The sequence below is a fragment of the Pseudophryne corroboree genome, chromosome 6 (assembly GCF_028390025.1).
Source record: "Pseudophryne corroboree isolate aPseCor3 chromosome 6, aPseCor3.hap2, whole genome shotgun sequence".
In the NCBI taxonomy this organism is placed as follows: Eukaryota; Metazoa; Chordata; class Amphibia; order Anura; family Myobatrachidae; genus Pseudophryne; species Pseudophryne corroboree.
Genome location: NC_086449.1, coordinates 428,706,153 through 428,725,656, shown reverse-complemented (window position 1 = coordinate 428,725,656; position 19,504 = coordinate 428,706,153). Strand labels below are relative to the sequence as shown.

The following is a 19,504-nucleotide window of genomic DNA, read 5'->3' as shown; positions in this document are numbered from 1 at the left end:
GTCACCGACGCTCAAGTGAACACTTAACACTATAGAAAATACACAGATACTGGTTTAGGGTCCAAAGCCTATTAACTGTATTATATCTAATATACTTGTAAAAAGGGGATAACAGTACAAATGATACACTACAATATAACAGAGACTTCCTAACCAAAATACAATACTATCTAATACAATACAATACTAGTCTAGGGGAGATGTGAGAGAAAAGAGAAAGGAGAGAGAGAGAGAGAGAAACGTATATATGAGAGAAATGGCTCACAGAAAGACAATGATTACGGAGAGAAACTTACGCACAAGGGTAAACGATCGCATGCGCCTGGACATCCAGCACCCGATTTTCAGCAATGAGAACCGTTGAAGAGTGAGAGCTGGATGTGGTCGGCCTGCCTATTTATGCCCCACACACAATGCAATCCTACAGTCCCTACAATCCCATTGTCCATTGGACGTCGGAATTCGGCCCTGCATCATAACAAAAGGTCATAGGTTGATTCATACAGGTGGGCTGTGACGATTTCAAACAGCTCAGGTGGGTGGGGAACTAGGTTTCCCGCCGCATACCTGAGTATGAGTAAATAATAGAAATGGACATAAACTTCTTATGTTCATAACTATTCGCACGAGCGATTAATACGCTCCAAACCAACACCGGAATATTGCTAATTAAATACTCTTCCGATGGGTACCAAACACTGCTGTATGACTCTTGTTAGACCCTTCGTATAACACAAAGAGGGATTCCTCAGCTCATGGACATTCTATATTAACCAATCTTTCAGAAACTATCAAAGGGACCATGATCTACAAACTACATTAATTATGAAAATATGTAACGAATGAGTCGCACGCTACGACTACATAAACTCTACCGTAAATACGCATACCGTGCGCCCGCGGGTGCACGCTATTGCGGGTATGCGCCTTCACGGGAGAGCGTACGCATGCGCAGCGCGGACCAGTGTGCGGTGCAAATATGGCAACGTGCATAGAGACATTTTTCTGACTTTGACAGTATGTATATACATATATATATATACACACACATATATATATATATATATATATACACACATATATATATATACACACATATATATATATATATATATATATATATATATATATATATATATATATATATATATATATATATATATATATATATATATATATAAAGACCCTGGCGCCCCTAGCCCCAAGGGTGCAGAATCGAGTGATAGCAATAAGTGTGGTTCACGAGAATGAGATCCACACAGCTCAGTCACAGGTACAAAGCAGAAGTTACTACAGATGAAGAATAAAACTGCACTGGACAAGCACAACTAATAAATAAATATTATATATATATATATATATATATATATATATGTCCAATAAAGAAAGGCACTCCAGAGACTTACATATAGTTGAAATCTGTATTAGGTCGAACGTTTTCGGGGATAAAACCCCTTCCTCAGGACCACACCAGTACAAAACAGTGATAAAATGACCTTCCCTATATACCCCACAAAACACTCACCTGCCGCTTATCAGCTCGTTAGGAGCAAATCAATTTGCCTCACAGACAAACCCATTATAAAATGCCTAAATGAGGCCAAAGAATGCCCGGCCTCCGTAAAATGCTTTGCAACAGGTTGGTTGATTTTGCGGCCTAGGGAGGACAAATGAATGGCTGAACGATGTGCAGCCTTTCTTTCACTAAATTTACGAGTGTTTTGTCCCACGTAATGTAAATTACAGGGACAAACCACCACATACACCACATAGGAAGAACTACACGATAGCACATGACGAATATCATACACCTTGTTCACATGTGGGTGCTTAAATGATTTACATGCCACCATATGACTACAGGTGGTACAAGAACTACATCTGTAGCACCCAGGGGGTTTAAAGTACGCATCACAGGGCAACTTATTGCCCATTCCCGTAATATCAGGGCGTACCAAACGGTTACGTAAATTATGGCCTCGTTTAAAGGCCGCCACTGGTCTCACTTGTGAAAAACAGGGTAGCTCCGGGTCAGATCTAACTATAGGCCATAAAGCCTTAGAAGCTTACTTAATCACTGGACTAGCAGTAGTAAACTTGGACACCCATGGGATAATCTTATCATCACGTTTGTTAGACCAACTCAACAAGACACTACGAGGAATCAAAAGTACTTCTTGTTTCTGTCTCAAAAGTGTATTATAGTCATACCCTCTAGCTCTGAATTTATCTATCAAATTATCCAACTCATCTGAGATTTTATTAGGATCACTCGTGATGCGCGCAGAGCGCATCATTTGTGATCTAAGTAAACCCTTCTTTATAGCTGTTGGATGTTGACTAGGGGCAGTAAGAAAAGTATTCATGTCTGTGACTTTGTGGTGTACAGTGGTTTCAAATCTCCCATTTTGAAACCAAATATTCACATCCAAAAATACAGCTTTCTCGTTACTATAAGCATACGTGAATTTAATGGGAGAATCCCATGAATTGATATACTCCATCAAGCTCACAAACCTATCCACCCCTCCTGTCCAAAGCAAAAAAATATCGTCTATATACCTGGTATACCAAAGTATATGCGATTTCGCAATCGGATTATTCAAAAACATCTCCTCTTCCTGTGCAAACATAAAGATATTTGCATACGAGGGGGCCACGGAGGACCCCATGGCACACCCTCGTAATTGCAAATAGAACTGTCCATCGAACAGAAAGTAATTTCTGCCCAATGTCAGCTCAAGTAATTGAAGAAACAAGTCATGATTAAAGCTAGATGCAGGCAAGAACTCTGTCAAAAAAATTCTCATTCAGCGCTTTATTCCCTATGCTGGTCCTCACCACCGGGTACTGTGGAGCCTATGTAAAACGGATTGTGTAAAATCCGACCTGTGCTCCCTGTCCTGGTGGATATAGTGGGGTTCTTGTGCAGTACAGTGTCCACGCCAGTGGCGCAGGTCAGTCTCCTGGGACCGCGACTTACCTGCGGGTCCCACCTGGGGGACCCTCTTAACTGCTCCCTGATGTGCAGCCACGTGATCCTGGAGAGCGTCAGCGGTGGTGTGCCTGATTACCGGTGCGCCTCCGCTGCAAGTACCCGGGTACCGGCCGCGGGAGTATGCAGTTCTACTGGGGAGGTGATGGAGCCGCAGTACAGCATGTCACAATGACAAAACCAGTGCTGCGGCCTTTGAAGTCTTCTTAAAAATCTCTTTTCAGGGCTGCCTAGTGCAGCCTCACCTGTTAAGTGACCTGCTCTGCAGGCACCTACTTACAAACTGAGCTCCAGTGCCCGGATGCGGGGTTATAGAGGAGGCGGTGCAGTGCATCCTGGTAACACTCAAAGCTTTAGCCTGTTGGTGCCTCGGATCAAGATCCAACTCTACATCCCGATGTATTCCTTGTGGAATCCCAGTGTACCCCGCTGCAGAAAAAAAAAAAAAAAAAAAAAAAAAAAAAGAGACAAGCTAAGCTATGGACAGGTCTCACCTGGAGTGGTGAATGGGACAATTGAAAACTGACCAAAGCAATATGCAATTTTCATTAGATGAGTCTTAAGCTGGGTACACACAGGACAATATGCGATATATCAGGTAAACAGTCTACTGGGTACCCATGATATGTGTGCTCTCCTGGGTTGCTAGCGACATCCTCTGTCGGCCCTGCAGTAAGGCTGACGGGAGATATTGCTAGCGATGACATTGCTGCAGAATGCAGCATGTCTCATGGCTCCCCCCTTCGGACCCAGCATTGGCAAGTGTGTATGCACTTGCCGCTTGCTGGGTTAAGTCGGCAGCTATGTTGGGCTGGGTATACATTGTTTAGTGTTAGCTTATCTGGGTCGGTATCCTATTAGGTGCGGTGATTTACTACATGAAAATAACAGGCTTTTTAGCCCAATAACTATCGGGCTATCCAATTACAGCCCGTTTTTACCGTGCCCGTATCTGTTGTCGGCCGATAACACATAGGATCCGTAATAACATCGCAGACCAATGTGTTCACATCTGATAACGGGTCTCCTTGGGCTGCTTAATCCCTGATAATTGACAGTTTACAGGGCTAATTGGATAGCCCCGGGGGAATCCTTTAGCTGCGGTAACTCACCGCACTTAATAGGATACCACGCCGGGAGTCAAATCAATGAGACATGATTTAAGGAGGCATTAAAGTCATCTTGACCTACAAAAACAACTCACAAATTTTGCGTTTGCTACTTACTGGAAGAATTGCCTGTTGTGAAACATGCCTCAAACAAATGAGATCTCAGAAGATTGGAGATTAAAGGATTACTTCGATACAAAAGAGGAAACCATTACATACCAGCTAACGTCTTGGGGTCGTATCAGAATTTTTCTGTAAGCTCCAGCTAAGGAATAATCTTTTACTCTATGTCTCATGTTTTTAATGTCAAGATTGTCAGCAGCCAGCATTTCTTCATAAGCTTCAGCAACTTAAAAGAAAATATTAAAAATGAAAACATGGGGGAAAAAAAAAAAAAAAAAAAAAAGGATATAGTAAGTGCAAATTCCACACAAAATAAATAAATAAACTGTATCACACACCAAACTAAGGTGTACATAAAATTGGGCTCAGCAGTTATGTATGATTCACCATCAGTTCACTAGGTAACAGTGATATCACCAATTTAATCATTAAAGGGTATTTCCTTGGAATGAAAAAAATACAGGGTGATTCAAAAGTCGCAGTAGACCCTTTTGTTTCAAAAACTGTGCAGGAAATGGGAAATATACGTTATGGTAAGTACTTACCGTTGATAAAGGTATTTCTCCTAAGTCCACAGGTTCCACAAGTTAACAATGGGATATGATGGAGCGACAGCGGATTTGGACCAATGAGTCAACGCTTTCTGGCCTCCCAGCATGCAACGGGCCAGTCTATATATCTCCGCCCCCTGGCTCAGGCAAATCAGTTGTATTCCAAAGCACAAGGCAGGAGCATCATGTAGAACCCTAATAAGGCGAGAAGAATCCACATGCACACCCTTCCGTACAAGAAGGAAGAGGTTAGTGAGAAAAAAGGATCCTCAAATCAGGTGCGTCAGGGTGGGATCCCTGTGGACTTAGGAGAAATAACGTTATGAACGGTAAATTCTTAACAATGTACATTTCTCAGGCAGGGTCCACAGGTTAACCACAGGATAACAATGGGATTTCCCAAAGCAGTTTAGTGGTGGGGACGCTCCTGATGCATAGGAGAATCCTAAGCCCGAGTTCAGCATTGTGAGAGGCAAAGGTATCCAAAGCATAATGTCTATTAAATGTGTAAACGGCAGACCATATGGCTGCCTTACAACCCTGTTCTGTTTGGTTCCGGTATGAATGGTCGACCATGTTATGGTCGACAGTCATTAGGTCGACCACTATTGGTCGACATTGACATGGTCGACATGGACACATGAAAATGGTCGACACATAAAAGGTCGACACGTGAAAATGTTGACACATGAAAAGGTCGACACGAGTTTAACTTTTTTTGGTGTCGTTTTTTGCGTAAAGTGACTGGGAACCCCAATTAGTGCACCGCTTCGCTCGCCATGCTTCGGGCATGGTGCCTTCGCTCCGCTACCGCTTCGCTCGGCACAGATTACCGTTCCAATCGTAGTCCATTGTGTCGACCATGTGTCCATGTCGACCATCTCAGTGTCGACCAATAGTGGTCGACCTAATGACTGTCGACCATAACATGGTCGACCATGTGAACGGATGCCGTTCTGTTTAGGCACCACATTGTGCTGCCCAAAAAGGACCTACCTTACCGGTAGAATGAACAAAGATATTAGCCAGAATAGGGAGATCAGCTTAGTGAATATGCTTCTGAAATCGGCCTCTGAAGCTATCTTGCCAGCATCTGCTTACCAGCCTGCCATCCTCTCTTGTGAAATCCATAGCGAATGAAGAGGGACTCTCTTTCCTGATGGCACTGGTATATTACACGTAGATCCCTTATGCACGGATCACGTCTAGTGATGCATCTCCCGCAGCGAGGCCTGGAACGTGAAAAACCGGGACAACATTTTCCTCGTTAAGGTGGAACTTAGTCATCACCTTGGAAATATACCCAAACCTAGTTCTGAGAACTGGTTTATGTGGATAAAAGATCAGAAATGGGGAACAACATGACCATGCCCCTAAGTCTGATATTCCTCTAGCTGACACCTTAGTCAGTAGAAAACACATTTATTATCCATTTTAACCAATGGTTCAAATTGGGCAACTTGAAGGGCTTTAAAGACTAACACCAGTCCCACGGCACTGTAGGAGGAACAACCAGAGGCTGAATGTGCAGCATAACCTGGAAAAAAGTACACACATCCTGTAAGTTATTTATTTTTGGAACCCTACAGTCAATGCCGATCCTTGCTTTTTCAAGGGAGCCACCTTCAAAGCTTTATCCATTCGTGCCATAAAGTATGCTAAGACCCCAGAACTCTGAAAGATCTAATATCCAACCCCACTGCAAGCCTGAACATAGGCTTGCCATATTTGGTGATAAAGGCGAGCTAAGGAAGGGTTTCTTGTTCTGACCTCTTGTTTAAATCACCTGCTGCAAACATCCTGTTACCTTCAGGATAAAAGTATCAAGGCATGCCATCAAGGACCGTAGATCCTGATGTCTGTGATAACTAGGACCCTGCGTCAGTAGTTCTGGACCTTGGGAAAGCAGAAATGGAGTATCCATTGCCATTCTTTGCTGGATTTCCTGTTTAGCTTTCTCACCACCCTGGGTAATAGGGTGACTGGAGAAACAAAAACCAGAAGAAAGTCTCATCTCACCGATAAGACATCCACAAAGATCACTCTGGGATCAATTGTTTTTGACCCCTATGTGAGAACTTTGTTGTTCCGACAAAAACTCCATGAGATATCTCTCTGGCAAACACCTCTAGTTCACCGAAATTCGGAACCCTCCGGGTGTAGAGCCCATTCATTTTCCTGAATGGTGTGTCAACTTGAGAAAGTCCGCTTCCCCATATAGGATTCCCGGAATGAAATAGCAGACCCGGTTGAACGATGAAGTCCTGCCCATCTTAGTATGTGCTTTACCTTTTTCATGCTTTTCGGCTGCGAGTTCCTTCCTGATGTTGAAGTACGCGCATAGTCAGCACGGCGCTGGCCTGGTTTTCCTTGAAGACTCTCCTGTGCCTACACCGGTGTCCTATATGTGGCCCATGGTTCCACCTTTAATTGGCATACAACCTACTTCTTTGGGAACACAACCTTCCTGACACTGTTCCTCAGTGTCAGAATTTTCCCAATCTGATATCCAAAAGGATTTCCCTTTGTCCAGCTGGGATGCCTGTTTCCACCAGGCTGACGACCTTCTTACTTTTATCGTAAATACCATTCCGTTTTTAATTATGTGAAGCCTCCCATAATTACCTACAGCACCTTGTATTCCCAGGTGGTTCCTCCAAGTACCAACCTGTACAACACTGCCCATCTTCTACGATCCAATGAGATTGGGCACATTTAGTGTGGTGTGACTAGATTCTATTTGGTAGAATTCAGTCGCTGCAGAGACGTCGAGTGGAACTGTGCATACTTCACTCTGGTTTGATGGTATCTACATCAACAATCACCCGCTTTATTGCGTGAATGGATCCATTTGACTGTGTAACAAAAACTTGAATCCTAGACTACACCCTGGATATTTTGATGCAAGGTAAAAATTACTTCTTGCAGACCTGATCCAGTACAGCCCCCAGGTGAATCATCCAATGTGATGGAACTGGAGACACTTAATGGTTCATTATTGATTCACATGTGCCTCTGCATACAGGTTATTGTCTGTTGCAGAGGACGCAAGGGTAATCCCTGCGTGGCAGGATTAAAGATAGTCTAGGTCTGAGAAATTCTTAACCGCTGCTAACGGACATAAGATGTGCTTTCCTTCATATTTTTGTTAAATAGTCAGGCTAACCGAAAAGGTAAGTCCTATAACTAAAAAATGCTGTTGGAAGATAGCAAACGCTTAAACAACACTGATGGACAGTGATATAGCACCTGAAGGTAAGCATCCTGTAGATCCAGGGGTAGCCTTAATCCCCTGGCTGTATGCCAAGCATAAGGAACATAACGATTGCAAGAGCAACCGAGGTTCCAAATGTATATGTTCAGCATTTTGAGATTGAGCATAGGCCAAAATGACCCATTTGGCTTCTGAATTTTCCAGGTTGGGGTATAAACTTTGTCCTCGTTTGCAAGAGGAATTGGAATGACTATTCATGCTGAAGCAATTTCTGAACTGCTGCTTGCAAGCCTTGACCTTCGTCTCTACCCGAGATGGCTGTGAAGACAAAAACGTACCTAGTACTGTGTCAGAACTGTATGCCTGAAGAAATGCGCCCCCCCCCAAGCCTGGGGTCCCCAAGTGGAGGCCCATACAATGCTACTGATCACTTATCTTTCTACAGCACCTGTCCAGATGGTCTTGAATCCGAGTATCAACCAGGCTCAACACTGCTTATCTTCTAAACTCAGATGAGATTGGACCTATCCAGTGTGGTGTAGCTGTAGATCCAACCAGAGTTTTGGCAGCCCCTTGCCTTATTAGTCCTTCTAGGAATCAAACCCAGGGGCTGAAAAGCAGAACTTTAAGTTTAAAAGTGTATGTGGAACAAAGTTTACCTTTTTGGAGTCTGCTCCTGATTTCAGAATATCTGTTAATTCTTTACCAAAGGAAAACTTTCCAGAAAGGACAATTATTCCGAACCTTTCCTAAATTCTGAACCGGCTTCCACCTTCCAGCCAAAACTGCTCTGCGTGCAGATATGATTGGTGCTAATGCCCTGGAGGAAATAATGCCTAAATCTATTGGTGCTTCTACAGGATCATTGCACTATATGAGAACTTTGCCATTATTGAAAAGATTCTCCTTCAATTGCATTAGCCAAAACCAAGGCTTGGCCCTATGACTGCCCTGGACAGGGAAAGCAAAGATAAAGTAGATCACTTGCATAACTACTTTAGGAGCCACCTCTTTTTAAACATCCCCAAATGGAAGAAGGTAATTAGAATTCAATTTCTTAGGATTCTAACTTTTATTTGGGCATAGCCCCAACCTCTTCCCTGATTTCTGTCAGCTGATCTGACTCAGGAAACTCAGGTTTAAGGATGTTCAAATACAGGTGCCTAGGTTTTTAACCAGGCTCCCTCAATGCTTTATTTAGCTCAGCTATATTCCAGCTGAGACCTACGTCTTCTTTGTATAATGAAGCAGAATAAATTGGACTTTGATCTTCCGATGAATTAAACAATGTGTACCCTGTGAATGTGAAGATTTTACTTACCATTGCTCTGAGTAGCTGCTGCTGGGAGTGATGCACCATAGTTGGATCTGCATGTAAAGGCTCTACCTGGTACAGGATTCTGAAGAGATTATCCATTCAGCTTATTGGATAAAATGTGTGCATAGATAGCCCAAGGAGGATACATTTGTACCTGAATCTGCCTTGTATTTCTGCTGAAGCTAAACACTATGCACATGAACCATCCTGAACCAGATAATGAGAGAACAATACAGCTTTTGTAAAACAACATAATATGAGTGTTCTCACCTTTGCCGCTCTTATACATGATAAATAATCAGCACTTCCACAGTATACTACACAATTTTGTGACTGTAATCTTTAAATGATATTCATCCGACCCTCCATGCATCAGCACTGAGGATCTGCAAGACAGACTAAACAGACATATAGTAAAGTCAGCCTAAATACTAGCACAGTCACATTAGTATAATAAGCAATATGAGTATATTATAAACTACAAATAACATTATTTATGTAGGAGCACACATTTACTGAATCATGTTTAAAACAGATCTAACGTATTCAGACGCAATGCGAAAGAAACAACAGTAATGGTACAGGCTCATATGCAATAAACACTTTAACTATTCGTACTCAAAAGGTAGATAGAGACTTAGTGCTGTATTACCCGTACTCAGAGTGGGATACAGGGAGACTCACCCCGCTTCCAAGATCGATCATACGTTAACGAACGCTGAGCGGATCCAGACGCTAGTAGTGTACACTGCCGCTTCTTGACCCAGTGATCACAGACGCTTCGGTCACACAGCCGCCTATGCTGCGACCGGTTCCCCTCGTTATAGCGCTTAGTGAATACTGACGCTCTGGTCACATAGCCACCTATGCTGCGACTGGATCCCCTCGTTATATCGCTTAGTGAATACTGACGCTCTGGTCACACAGCTGCCTATGCTGCGACCGGGTCTCCTCTGTGTAGCGCTCAGTGAACACCGACGCACCAGTCACGCAGCCGCCTATGCTCCAACCAGGTCCCCTCGTGGTAGTGCTCAGCCAACACAGACGCACCGGTCCCACAGCCGCCTATGCTGCGACCGGGTCTCCCCGAGGTAGCGCTCAGTGAACCCAGGCGCACCGGTCACACAGCCGCTTATGCTGCGACCAGGTCTCCTCGTGGTAGCAATCAGTGAACACAGATTCCTATGCTGCGACCGGGTCCCCTCGTCTACTAGTGTAGCTAGTAGCGTCTGAGACGGAAGCGAGGAAACAGTTCATGGCGGGAGACTCTACGGAAACTGGTCATGAACCGGGGGGAGGGATGACCAGGAGAGCTTCTCACTCCCCACTGCCGACATCAACCCTAGGGATCGCGGCCTCATGCTATTCCTGGTGCCTAAGATCCCTAAGGCCTAGCTCTGAAGCACCCGTGGTAGCGGAGCGTCAGCTACTGTTTGGTAGTATCCTCCCAAAACCGTGCGGCTGTGTCCGTATTCCATCATGCTACGCGGAACCGATGCCTTCCCTTCCCACCGTGCTCCGGCCACAGCCTGGTAATGTCTGATGGACCTGCTAGTATATCCGACACAGACGCCCGCCGAAACAGCACTGTACTCGTGGGTAAGCGTTTACGCGAACCAGCGGAGAGTTGTTGGAGCGACTCTTTCCAATATGCATATAAGACGCTGTTTAGAAAGTTCATTCAAAAAATAAGAAAAGCTTGGGGCTGCTAAAGAAACAGCAGGCCTCTGACCATGGTCCGGCTCCTGCCGCACCAAACAAAAAACTGATTTGTCCGAGCCCTGGGGCAGGGATATATGGACGGGCCTGTTGCATGCTGGGCAGCCGGAAAGCTCTGATTGATTGGTGCAAATCCGCTGTCGCTCCATCATATCCCATTGTTATCCTGTGGATAACCTGTGGACCCTACCGGAGAAAACGAACTTACAGTAGATTCAAGATGGGACATTTCAAGATGGCGCCCACGTTCGGTACATGCTCTAAAAGATAGCCCACCTCACCCATAACTTCCTTATACATACATACATACACACACACACACACACACACACACACACACACACACACACACACACACACACACACACACGGGTCGTTTGGTGTGGTAAATTTCTATGAGATGGTGCCACAATCCCTTTAGTGATGTGATGCCTGGAAAATTCCACTCTTCTAACTCTCCCCTAGGCAAAATTACAGCCAGAAGTTAAGTGCTGTTCTCTTGCGGTAGTTGTTTGAAGCATGTGATTTGGCAGTTGCCACAAAAACTAACAAAAATTATTCTGTGATGTGATAAAACACTTAAAGAATGCATATATTAAAAAAAGAGTTGTGAATTGCGCTCCCCAGTTAGGGTATATATCACCAAATTCAATGTCTGTCCACTTGGGGCGAGATGATTGCACACTGTATATCGCTGGGACGTCATCTCTTTTATCCTTTTCCTTAAGATACCTCAAAGGAAGTTAGAAAGATACGCCTCTTATTGCAAAAAACAGTTTTTTACATTTAAACACATAAAATTCATAAAATATCATAAAAATAAGATTTTACTTACCGATAAATCTATTTCTCATAGTCCGTAGTGGATGCTGGGGACTCCGTCAGGACCATGGGGAATAGCGGCTCCGCAGGAGACAGGGCACAAAAGCAAGCTTTTAGGATCACATGGTGTGTACTGGCTCCTCCCCCTATGACCCTCCTCCAAGCCTCAGTTAGGTACTGTGCCCGGACGAGTGTACACAATAAGGAAGGATCTTGAATCCCGGGTAAGACTCATACCAGCCACACCAATCACACCGTACAACTTGTGATTTGAACCCAGTTAACAGTATGATAACAATGAAGTAGCCTCTAAAAAAGATGGCTCACAACAATAATAACCCGATTTTTTTGTAACAATAACTATGTACAAGTAATGCAGACAATCCGCACTTGGGATGGGCGCCCAGCATCCACTACGGACTATGAGAAATAGATTTATCGGTAAGTAAAATCTTATTTTCTCTAACGTCCTAGTGGATGCTGGGGACTCCGTCAGGACCATGGGGATTATACCAAAGCTCCCAAACGGGCGGGAGAGTGCGGATGACTCTGCAGCACCGAATGAGAGAACTCCAGGTCCTCCTCAGCCAGGGTATCAAATTTGTAGAATTTAGCAAACGTGTTTGCCCCTGACCAAGTAGCTGCTCGGCAAAGTTGTAAAGCCGAGACCCCTCGGGCAGCCGCCCAAGATGAGCCCACCTTCCTTGTGGAATGGGCATTTACAGATTTTGGCTGTGGCAGGCCTGCCACAGAATGTGCAAGCTGAATTGTACTACAAATCCAACGAGCAATAGTCTGCTTAGAAGCAGGAGCACCCAGCTTTTTGGGTGCCTACAATATAAACAGCAAGTCAGACTTTCTGACTCCAGCCGTCCTGGAATTATATATATATATATATATATATATATATATATATATATATATATATATATATATATATATATATATTTTCAGGGCCCTGACAACGTCTAGCAACTTGGAGTCCTCCAAGTCCCTAGTAGCCGCAGGCACCACAATAGGTTGTTTCAGGTGAAACGCTGACACCACCTTAGGAAGAAACTGTCCGCAGTTCTGCCCTGTCCCGAATGGAAAATCAAATATGGGCTTTTGTAAGACAAAGCCGCCAATTTTGACAATCGCCTGGCCGAGGCCAGGGCCAACAGCATGGTCACTTTCCATGTGAGATATTTCAAATCCACAGATTTGAGTGGTTCAAACCAATATGATTTGAGGAATCCCAACACTACGTTGAGATCCCACGGTGCCACTGGAGGCACACAAGGGCTGTATATGCAATACTCCCTTGACAAACGTCTGGACTTCAGGAACTGAAGCCAATTCTTTCTGGAAGAAAATCTATAGGGCCGAAACTTGAACCTTAATGGACCCCAATTTGAGGCTCATAGACACTCCTGTTTGCAGGAAGTGCAGAAATCGACCTAGTTGAAATTTTTTCGTGGGGCCTTCCTGGCCTCACCCACGCAACATATTTTTACCACATGTGGTGATAACGTTGTGCGGTCACCTCCTTCCTGGCTTTGACCAGGGTAGGTATGACCTCTTCCGGAATGCCTTTTCCCTTAGGATCCGGCGTTCAAAACCGCCATGCCGTCAAACGCAGTCGCGGTAAGTCTTGGAACAGACAAGGTCCCTGCTGGAGCAGGTCCTTTCTTAAAGGCCGATGCCACGGTTCCTCTTGGAACAGACATGGTACTTGCTGAAAGCAAATCCCTTCTTAGCTCCCGAGGCCATTAGTCCTCTGTGAGCATCTCTTGAAGTTCCGGTTACCAAGTCCCTCTTGGCCAATCCGGAGCCACGAGTATAGTTCTTACTCCTCTATGTCTTATAATTCTCAATACCTTGGTTATGAGAAGCAGAGGAGGGAACACATACACCGACTGTTACACCCACGGTGTTACCAGGACGTCCACAGCTATCGCCTGAAGGTCTCGTGACCTGGCGCAATACCTGTCCCATTTTTTGTTCGGGCGGGACGCCATCATGTCCACCTTTGGTCTTTCCCAACGGTTCACAATCATGCGGAAAACTTCCCGATGAAGTTCCCACTCTCCCGGGTGGAGGTCGTGCCTGCTGAGGAAGTCTGCTTCCCAGTCGTCCACTCCCGGAATGAACACTGCTGACAGTGCTATCACATGATTTTCCGCCTAGCGAAAAATCCTTGCAGTTTTGCCACTGCCCTCCTGCTTCTTGTGCCGCCCTTTCTGTTTACGTGGGCGACTGCCGTGATGTTATCCCACTGGATCAATACCGGCTGACCTTGAAGCAGAGGTCTTGCTAAGCTTAGAGCATTATAAATTTGCTCTTAGCTCCAGTATATTTATGTGGAGAGAATTCTCCAGACTTGATCACACTCCTTGTGTGACTGCTCCCCAGCCTCTCAGGCTGGCCTCCGTGGTCACGAGCATCCAATCCTGAATGCTGAATCTGCGGCCCTCTAGAAGATGAGCACTCTGTAATCACCACAGGAGAGACACCCTTGTCCTTGGATATAGGGTTATCCGCTGATGCATCTGAAGATGCGATCCGGACCATTTGTCCAGCAGATCCCACTGAAGAGTTCTTGCGTGAAATCTGCCGAATGGAAGCGCTTCGTAATAAGCCACCATTTTTACCAGGACTCTTGTGCAATGATGCACTGACACTTTTCCTGGTTTTAGGAGGATCCCGATTAGCTCGGATAACTCCCTGGCTTTCTCCTCTGGGAGAAACACCTTTTCCTGGACTGTGTCCAGAATCATCCCTAGGACCAGCAGACGTGTCGTCGGAACAACTGCGGTTTTGGAATATTTAGAATCCACCCGTGCTGTCGTAGAACTACTTGAGATAGTGCTACTCCGACCTCCAACTGTTCTCTGGACCTTGTTCTTATCAGGAGGTCGTCCATTTTCTTTGAAGACGAATCCTCCTTTCGGTCATTACCTTGGTAAGGACCCGGGGTGCCTTGGACAATCCAACGGCATCGTCTTGAAACTGATAGTGACAGTTCTGTACCACGAACCTGAGGTACCCTTGGTGAGAAAAGGCAAATTTTGGGACATGGAGGTAAGCATCCCTGATGTCCCGGGACACCATATAGTCCCCTTGTTCTTTGCTATCACTGCTCTGAGTGACTCCATCTGGATTTGAACCCTTGTAAGTGTTCAAATTTTTCAGATTTAGAATAGGTCTCACCTAGCCTTCAGTACCACCATATAGTGTGGAGTAATACCCCTTTCCTTGTTGTCGGAGGGGTAATTTTATTATCACCTGCTGGGAATACAGCTTGTGAATTGTTTTCAATACTGCCTCCCTGTCGGAGGGAGACATTGGTACAGCAGACTACAGGAACCCGCGAGGGGGGAAACCTCTCGACATTCCAATCTGTACCCCTTGGATACTACTTGTAGGATCCAGGGGTCCTGTACGGTCCCAGCGTCATGCTGAGAACTTGGTAGAAGCGGTGGAGGGCTTCTGTTCCTGGGAATGGGCTGCCTGCTGCAGTCTTCTTCCCTTTCCTCTATCCCTGGGCAGATATGACTCTTATAGGGACGAAAGGACTGAGGCTGAAAAGACGGTGTCTTTTTCTGCAGAGATGTGACTTAGGGTAAAAAACGGTGGATTTTCCAGCAGTTGCCCTGGCCACCAGGTCCCATGGACCGACCCCAAATAACTCCTCCCCTTTATACGGCAATACATCTTTGTGCCGTTTGGAATCTGCATCACCTGACCACTGTCGTGTCCATAAACATCTTCTTGCAGATATGGACATCGCATTTACTCTTGATGCCAGAGTGCAAATATCCCTCTGCGCATCTCGCATATATAGAAATGCATCCTTTAAATGCTCTATAGTCAATAAAATACTGTCCCTGTCAAAGGTATCAATATTTTTAGTCAGGGAATCCGACCAAGCCACCTCAGCTCTGCACATCCAGGCTGAGGCGATCGCTGGTCGCAGTATAACACCAGCATGTGTGTGTATACTTTTTAGGATATTTTTCAGCCTCCTATCAGCTGGCTCCTTAAGTACGGCCCTATCCGTAGATGGTACCGCCACTTGTTCTGATAAGCGTGTGAGCGCCTTATCCACCCTGAGGGGTGTTTCCCACCGCGCCTTAACTTCTGGCGGGAAAGGGTATACCGCCAATAATTTTCTATCGGGGGAAACCCACGCATCATCACACACTTCATTTAATTTATCTGATTCAGGAAAAACTACAGGTAGTTTTTTCACCTCACATATAATACCCTTTTTTGTGGTACTTGGAGTATCAGAAATATGTAACACCTCCTTCATTGCCCTTAACGTGTGGCCCTAAAAGAAAATACGTTTGTTTCTTCACCGTCGACACTGAAATCAGTGTCCGTGTCTGGGTCTGTGTCGACCGACTGAGGTAAATGGGCATTTCTCTGTCCTCCATCTGGGGGACGCTGCGCCGTTACTTGTGGGGTTAGAGGTGTGTGGTAGTGGAGATTGGCACAGAACTATCAAAAGCTGACTCCTCCCCCCTCTAACCCCTCCCATCTCCTTCCTGCTCAGCCCTGTTCAGTTTTAGTTTTGTGCCTGTGGAGTACAGACACAGTTTTTATTTCTCTTTAGATTTTTTATTTCTTCTTTCACAAATACCTAGTCCCTGTTTACAGGTGACAGGTATAACAGTGGAAGGGGTTAGTATCCCATTCCAGACTGCTGCATGGAGGCCACTATACCTTGGTCACTGGGGCCTTCAGAGAGAGAGAAGAAAGCAGCATCAGGTACAGGACAGCCACAATCTGTCATTGACAGTATTGGGCTGTCCCTATTTTCCTATTGCTAATGGAATTTATTGGGGACATACACAATCCGCCCCCCCCCCCCCCCCCCCGGAGCGCGCGACCATCCACAGACAGCACGGAGGCTGATCTGGGGTGAAATGTGAGGTGGAGGACTGTGTTTAGGTCCGGGAGGGTGTTATTCACTCCCTGGACCGTTACTGCTGCTGCCGTGACAACCGCTCTGTGTAGCGGCGCACGGGAGCCGAACTTCCGGTTTTGACGGAGAGTGAGAGGAGTGACGTCAGGCGGGCAGAGCCGTCTTCCCGCTCAGCTCTGCCCGCGCGCGCGCTGCTGGTCACGGCGCCATCTTCTCTGCCTGCAGACAGGGGGACGCTGTGCTACGGAGGGGGATTACATAAAACCGCAAGTATAAAAGGGGGGGGGGGATCACAGTGTCTCCTCTAGTCCGGTGGGCTAAAGCAGCATATTAACATAAGCACATTCTAGTGGATTTGAACCTCAGAGATATTTGTTAACAAACTTGGGGGACATAGTACACCAGAGTAAAGGATGACCAGCAAGCCAGAGAAACCTACAAAGGGAAAAACAACCTCAGTGGTTTATTTCTCATGTTCACAATGTGGCACAAAGCTGGCTAAGGGGAGTGCTGATGCAGGGACCCTCTGTACATCATGCTCGGGTGCACCAGCGGCAGATGAGCAGGCCAGATCCACAGATCAGTCAATGCCCCCTTGGGTCAAGGCCATGGTGGATGCAATTTCAGATTTGCGTCAGTCAAGGTCGGAAGCAGCTTTGACCCAGACTCAGGTGGAACCGCTGTGGGCCCAGAATATGGGAAAATGTCTCACTGATTTGACTCAGTCTGTAAATAAATTTGTAAATTCGGCCAGTAGTTCGGCGGCTTCTAAGCGAACGCAGCCGTTGCCCGCTATTGCATTTCCGGGAGAGGAGTTAGATACTCTGACATCTCCATTGGAAGAAGGGGAGGTAGATCCTGAAGGGGACGAAAATTCGGCTTGGGAAGATGAGGATTTATCTACTAGTTCAGGTGTGAGGCTGCTAATAGAAGCCATTCGTCAGACCCTTAATATTCAGGATGAGGCAGTAGCCGAGACTTCTTCCTCTTTCTTCAAACGACAGAAGAGACAGGTTACTGCCTTCCCTTCTTACTCGCACTTTGCGGATATTTTAAAAGAACCCTGGCTAAAACCGGATTCCCGTTTCCAGGCGCCTAAAAAGTTAAAATTTCTATATCCTTTTACAGAGGAGGATACAAAATTTTGGGAAACTGCCCCAAAGGTAGACGCCCCTATTTCGCATTTAGCAAAAGCTACGGTTATTCCGTCAGTACAGTCTGTGACTTTAAAAGACTCTACCGATAGGAAGATAGAAGCATTACTAAAATCTATGTTTTCCTTATCAGGTGTCTCTCTCCGTCCAGTTCTGGCGAGTGCCTGGGTGCTTAAAGCCGTTGATGAGTGGCTTGCACAGGTTGTATCTGGGATGCAGTCAGACGATCCGTCGGAGGCCATTCAATTAGCAGAACAGATTTCTGAGGCCCTTACTTACGTGGGTGAAGCCTTATTGGATTCGGTGGCGCTACAGTCCCGTGTTTCTGCCTTAACAGTATCCGCAAGACGATCTCTTTGGCTTAGGGTTTGGAATGCTGATTCGGACTCAAAGCAGACCTTGACGGCAGTTCCTTTTGAAGGCGAATTTCTCTTTGGATCAGAGTTAAAGAAGATAATTTCAGATACTACGGGAGGAAAGAGCCCTTTCCTTCCGTCTGCTCCTAACAAACCAAAGCCTACAAGATTTCGGTCCTTTCGTACGCAGGGCAGAGGTAACTTCCAGTCCTTTCGACCCTTCTCCAGATTTCCACGGAGGGGATCATTCAGAGGTAGAGGAGCTCAGGCTACTCGCAGACCGGCCAGTAAGCCTGCCGACAAGCCTGAGGCATGACGCTTCGGGCCCTCTGGAGGGATCAATACAGGTTGGGGCTCGTTTACTTCGCTTCAGGGAAGTGTGGCTCCTATCGAAACCAGATCGGTGGATAATAGGGGTCATTTCCAGAGGATATATGTTGGATTTCGAAGAGGCAGTCCCAGCCCGACTATTTGTCACACCTCTCCCAGACGACCCCTCCAGACGTCAAGCTCTCCTTCAGGCAACAGCAACATTATTACAAAATGGAGTAATCCTTCCGGTCCCAGCTCCTCAGAGAGGTCGGGGCTTTTACTCGGGTCTTTTTCTCGTAGACAAACCGGACGGTTCGTTTCGACCCATTCTAAATCTAAAAGCTCTCAATCCGTACCTTTCATCCCAAAAATTCAGGATGGAATCCATTCGCTCCATTATCGCAGCCATGGAGCCAGGGGAATATTTGGCTTCAATAGACATAAAGGACGCATACCTACATGTTCCAATTTGGACAGGACATCAATCCCTTCTGAGATTTGCAGTAGGTCCGTGGCATTTTCAGTTTCGGGCCCTTCCCTTTGGTCTCTCCACGGCTCCCCGGGTGTTTACGAAGGTCCTGGGTCATGTCGTCGCAGTTCTCCGTTGCAAAGGGGTCAACATCACCCCATACTTGGACGACCTGTTGATCAAGGCTCCGTCACCGGAGATTCTCAATCAGAACCTGCGTCTAACGATAGAGACTCTACAGTCGTTCGGGTGGATAATCAATTTTCCAAAGTCGTCTTTACTCCCGTCACAGAAAATGGTTTTTCTGGGTCTTCTATTCGACACCAACAGCCAGAAGGTGTTTCTTCCTACAGACAAGATTCAGGAATTACAAGCCAGAATCAGAACCCTGTTAAAATTGCCGGCAGTATCAGTCCTCAGATGCATGCAGGTACTGGGCAAGATGGTATC

At 45.8% G+C, this 19,504-nt stretch overlaps 1 protein-coding gene across 2 annotated transcripts in view; it reads right to left on the bottom strand.

Annotated features, from left to right (window-relative positions):
* PUS7 (pseudouridine synthase 7) overlaps nucleotides 1–19,504 on the bottom strand; it is a 289,815-nt gene that overhangs the window by 17,444 nt on the left and 252,867 nt on the right. For both annotated transcript variants that reach the window (XM_063927033.1, XM_063927034.1), the window contains exon 14: nucleotides 4,324–4,453. In XM_063927033.1, coding sequence (XP_063783103.1) covers nucleotides 4,324–4,453 — 130 coding nt within the window. The remainder of the gene's footprint in view (nucleotides 1–4,323; nucleotides 4,454–19,504) is intronic.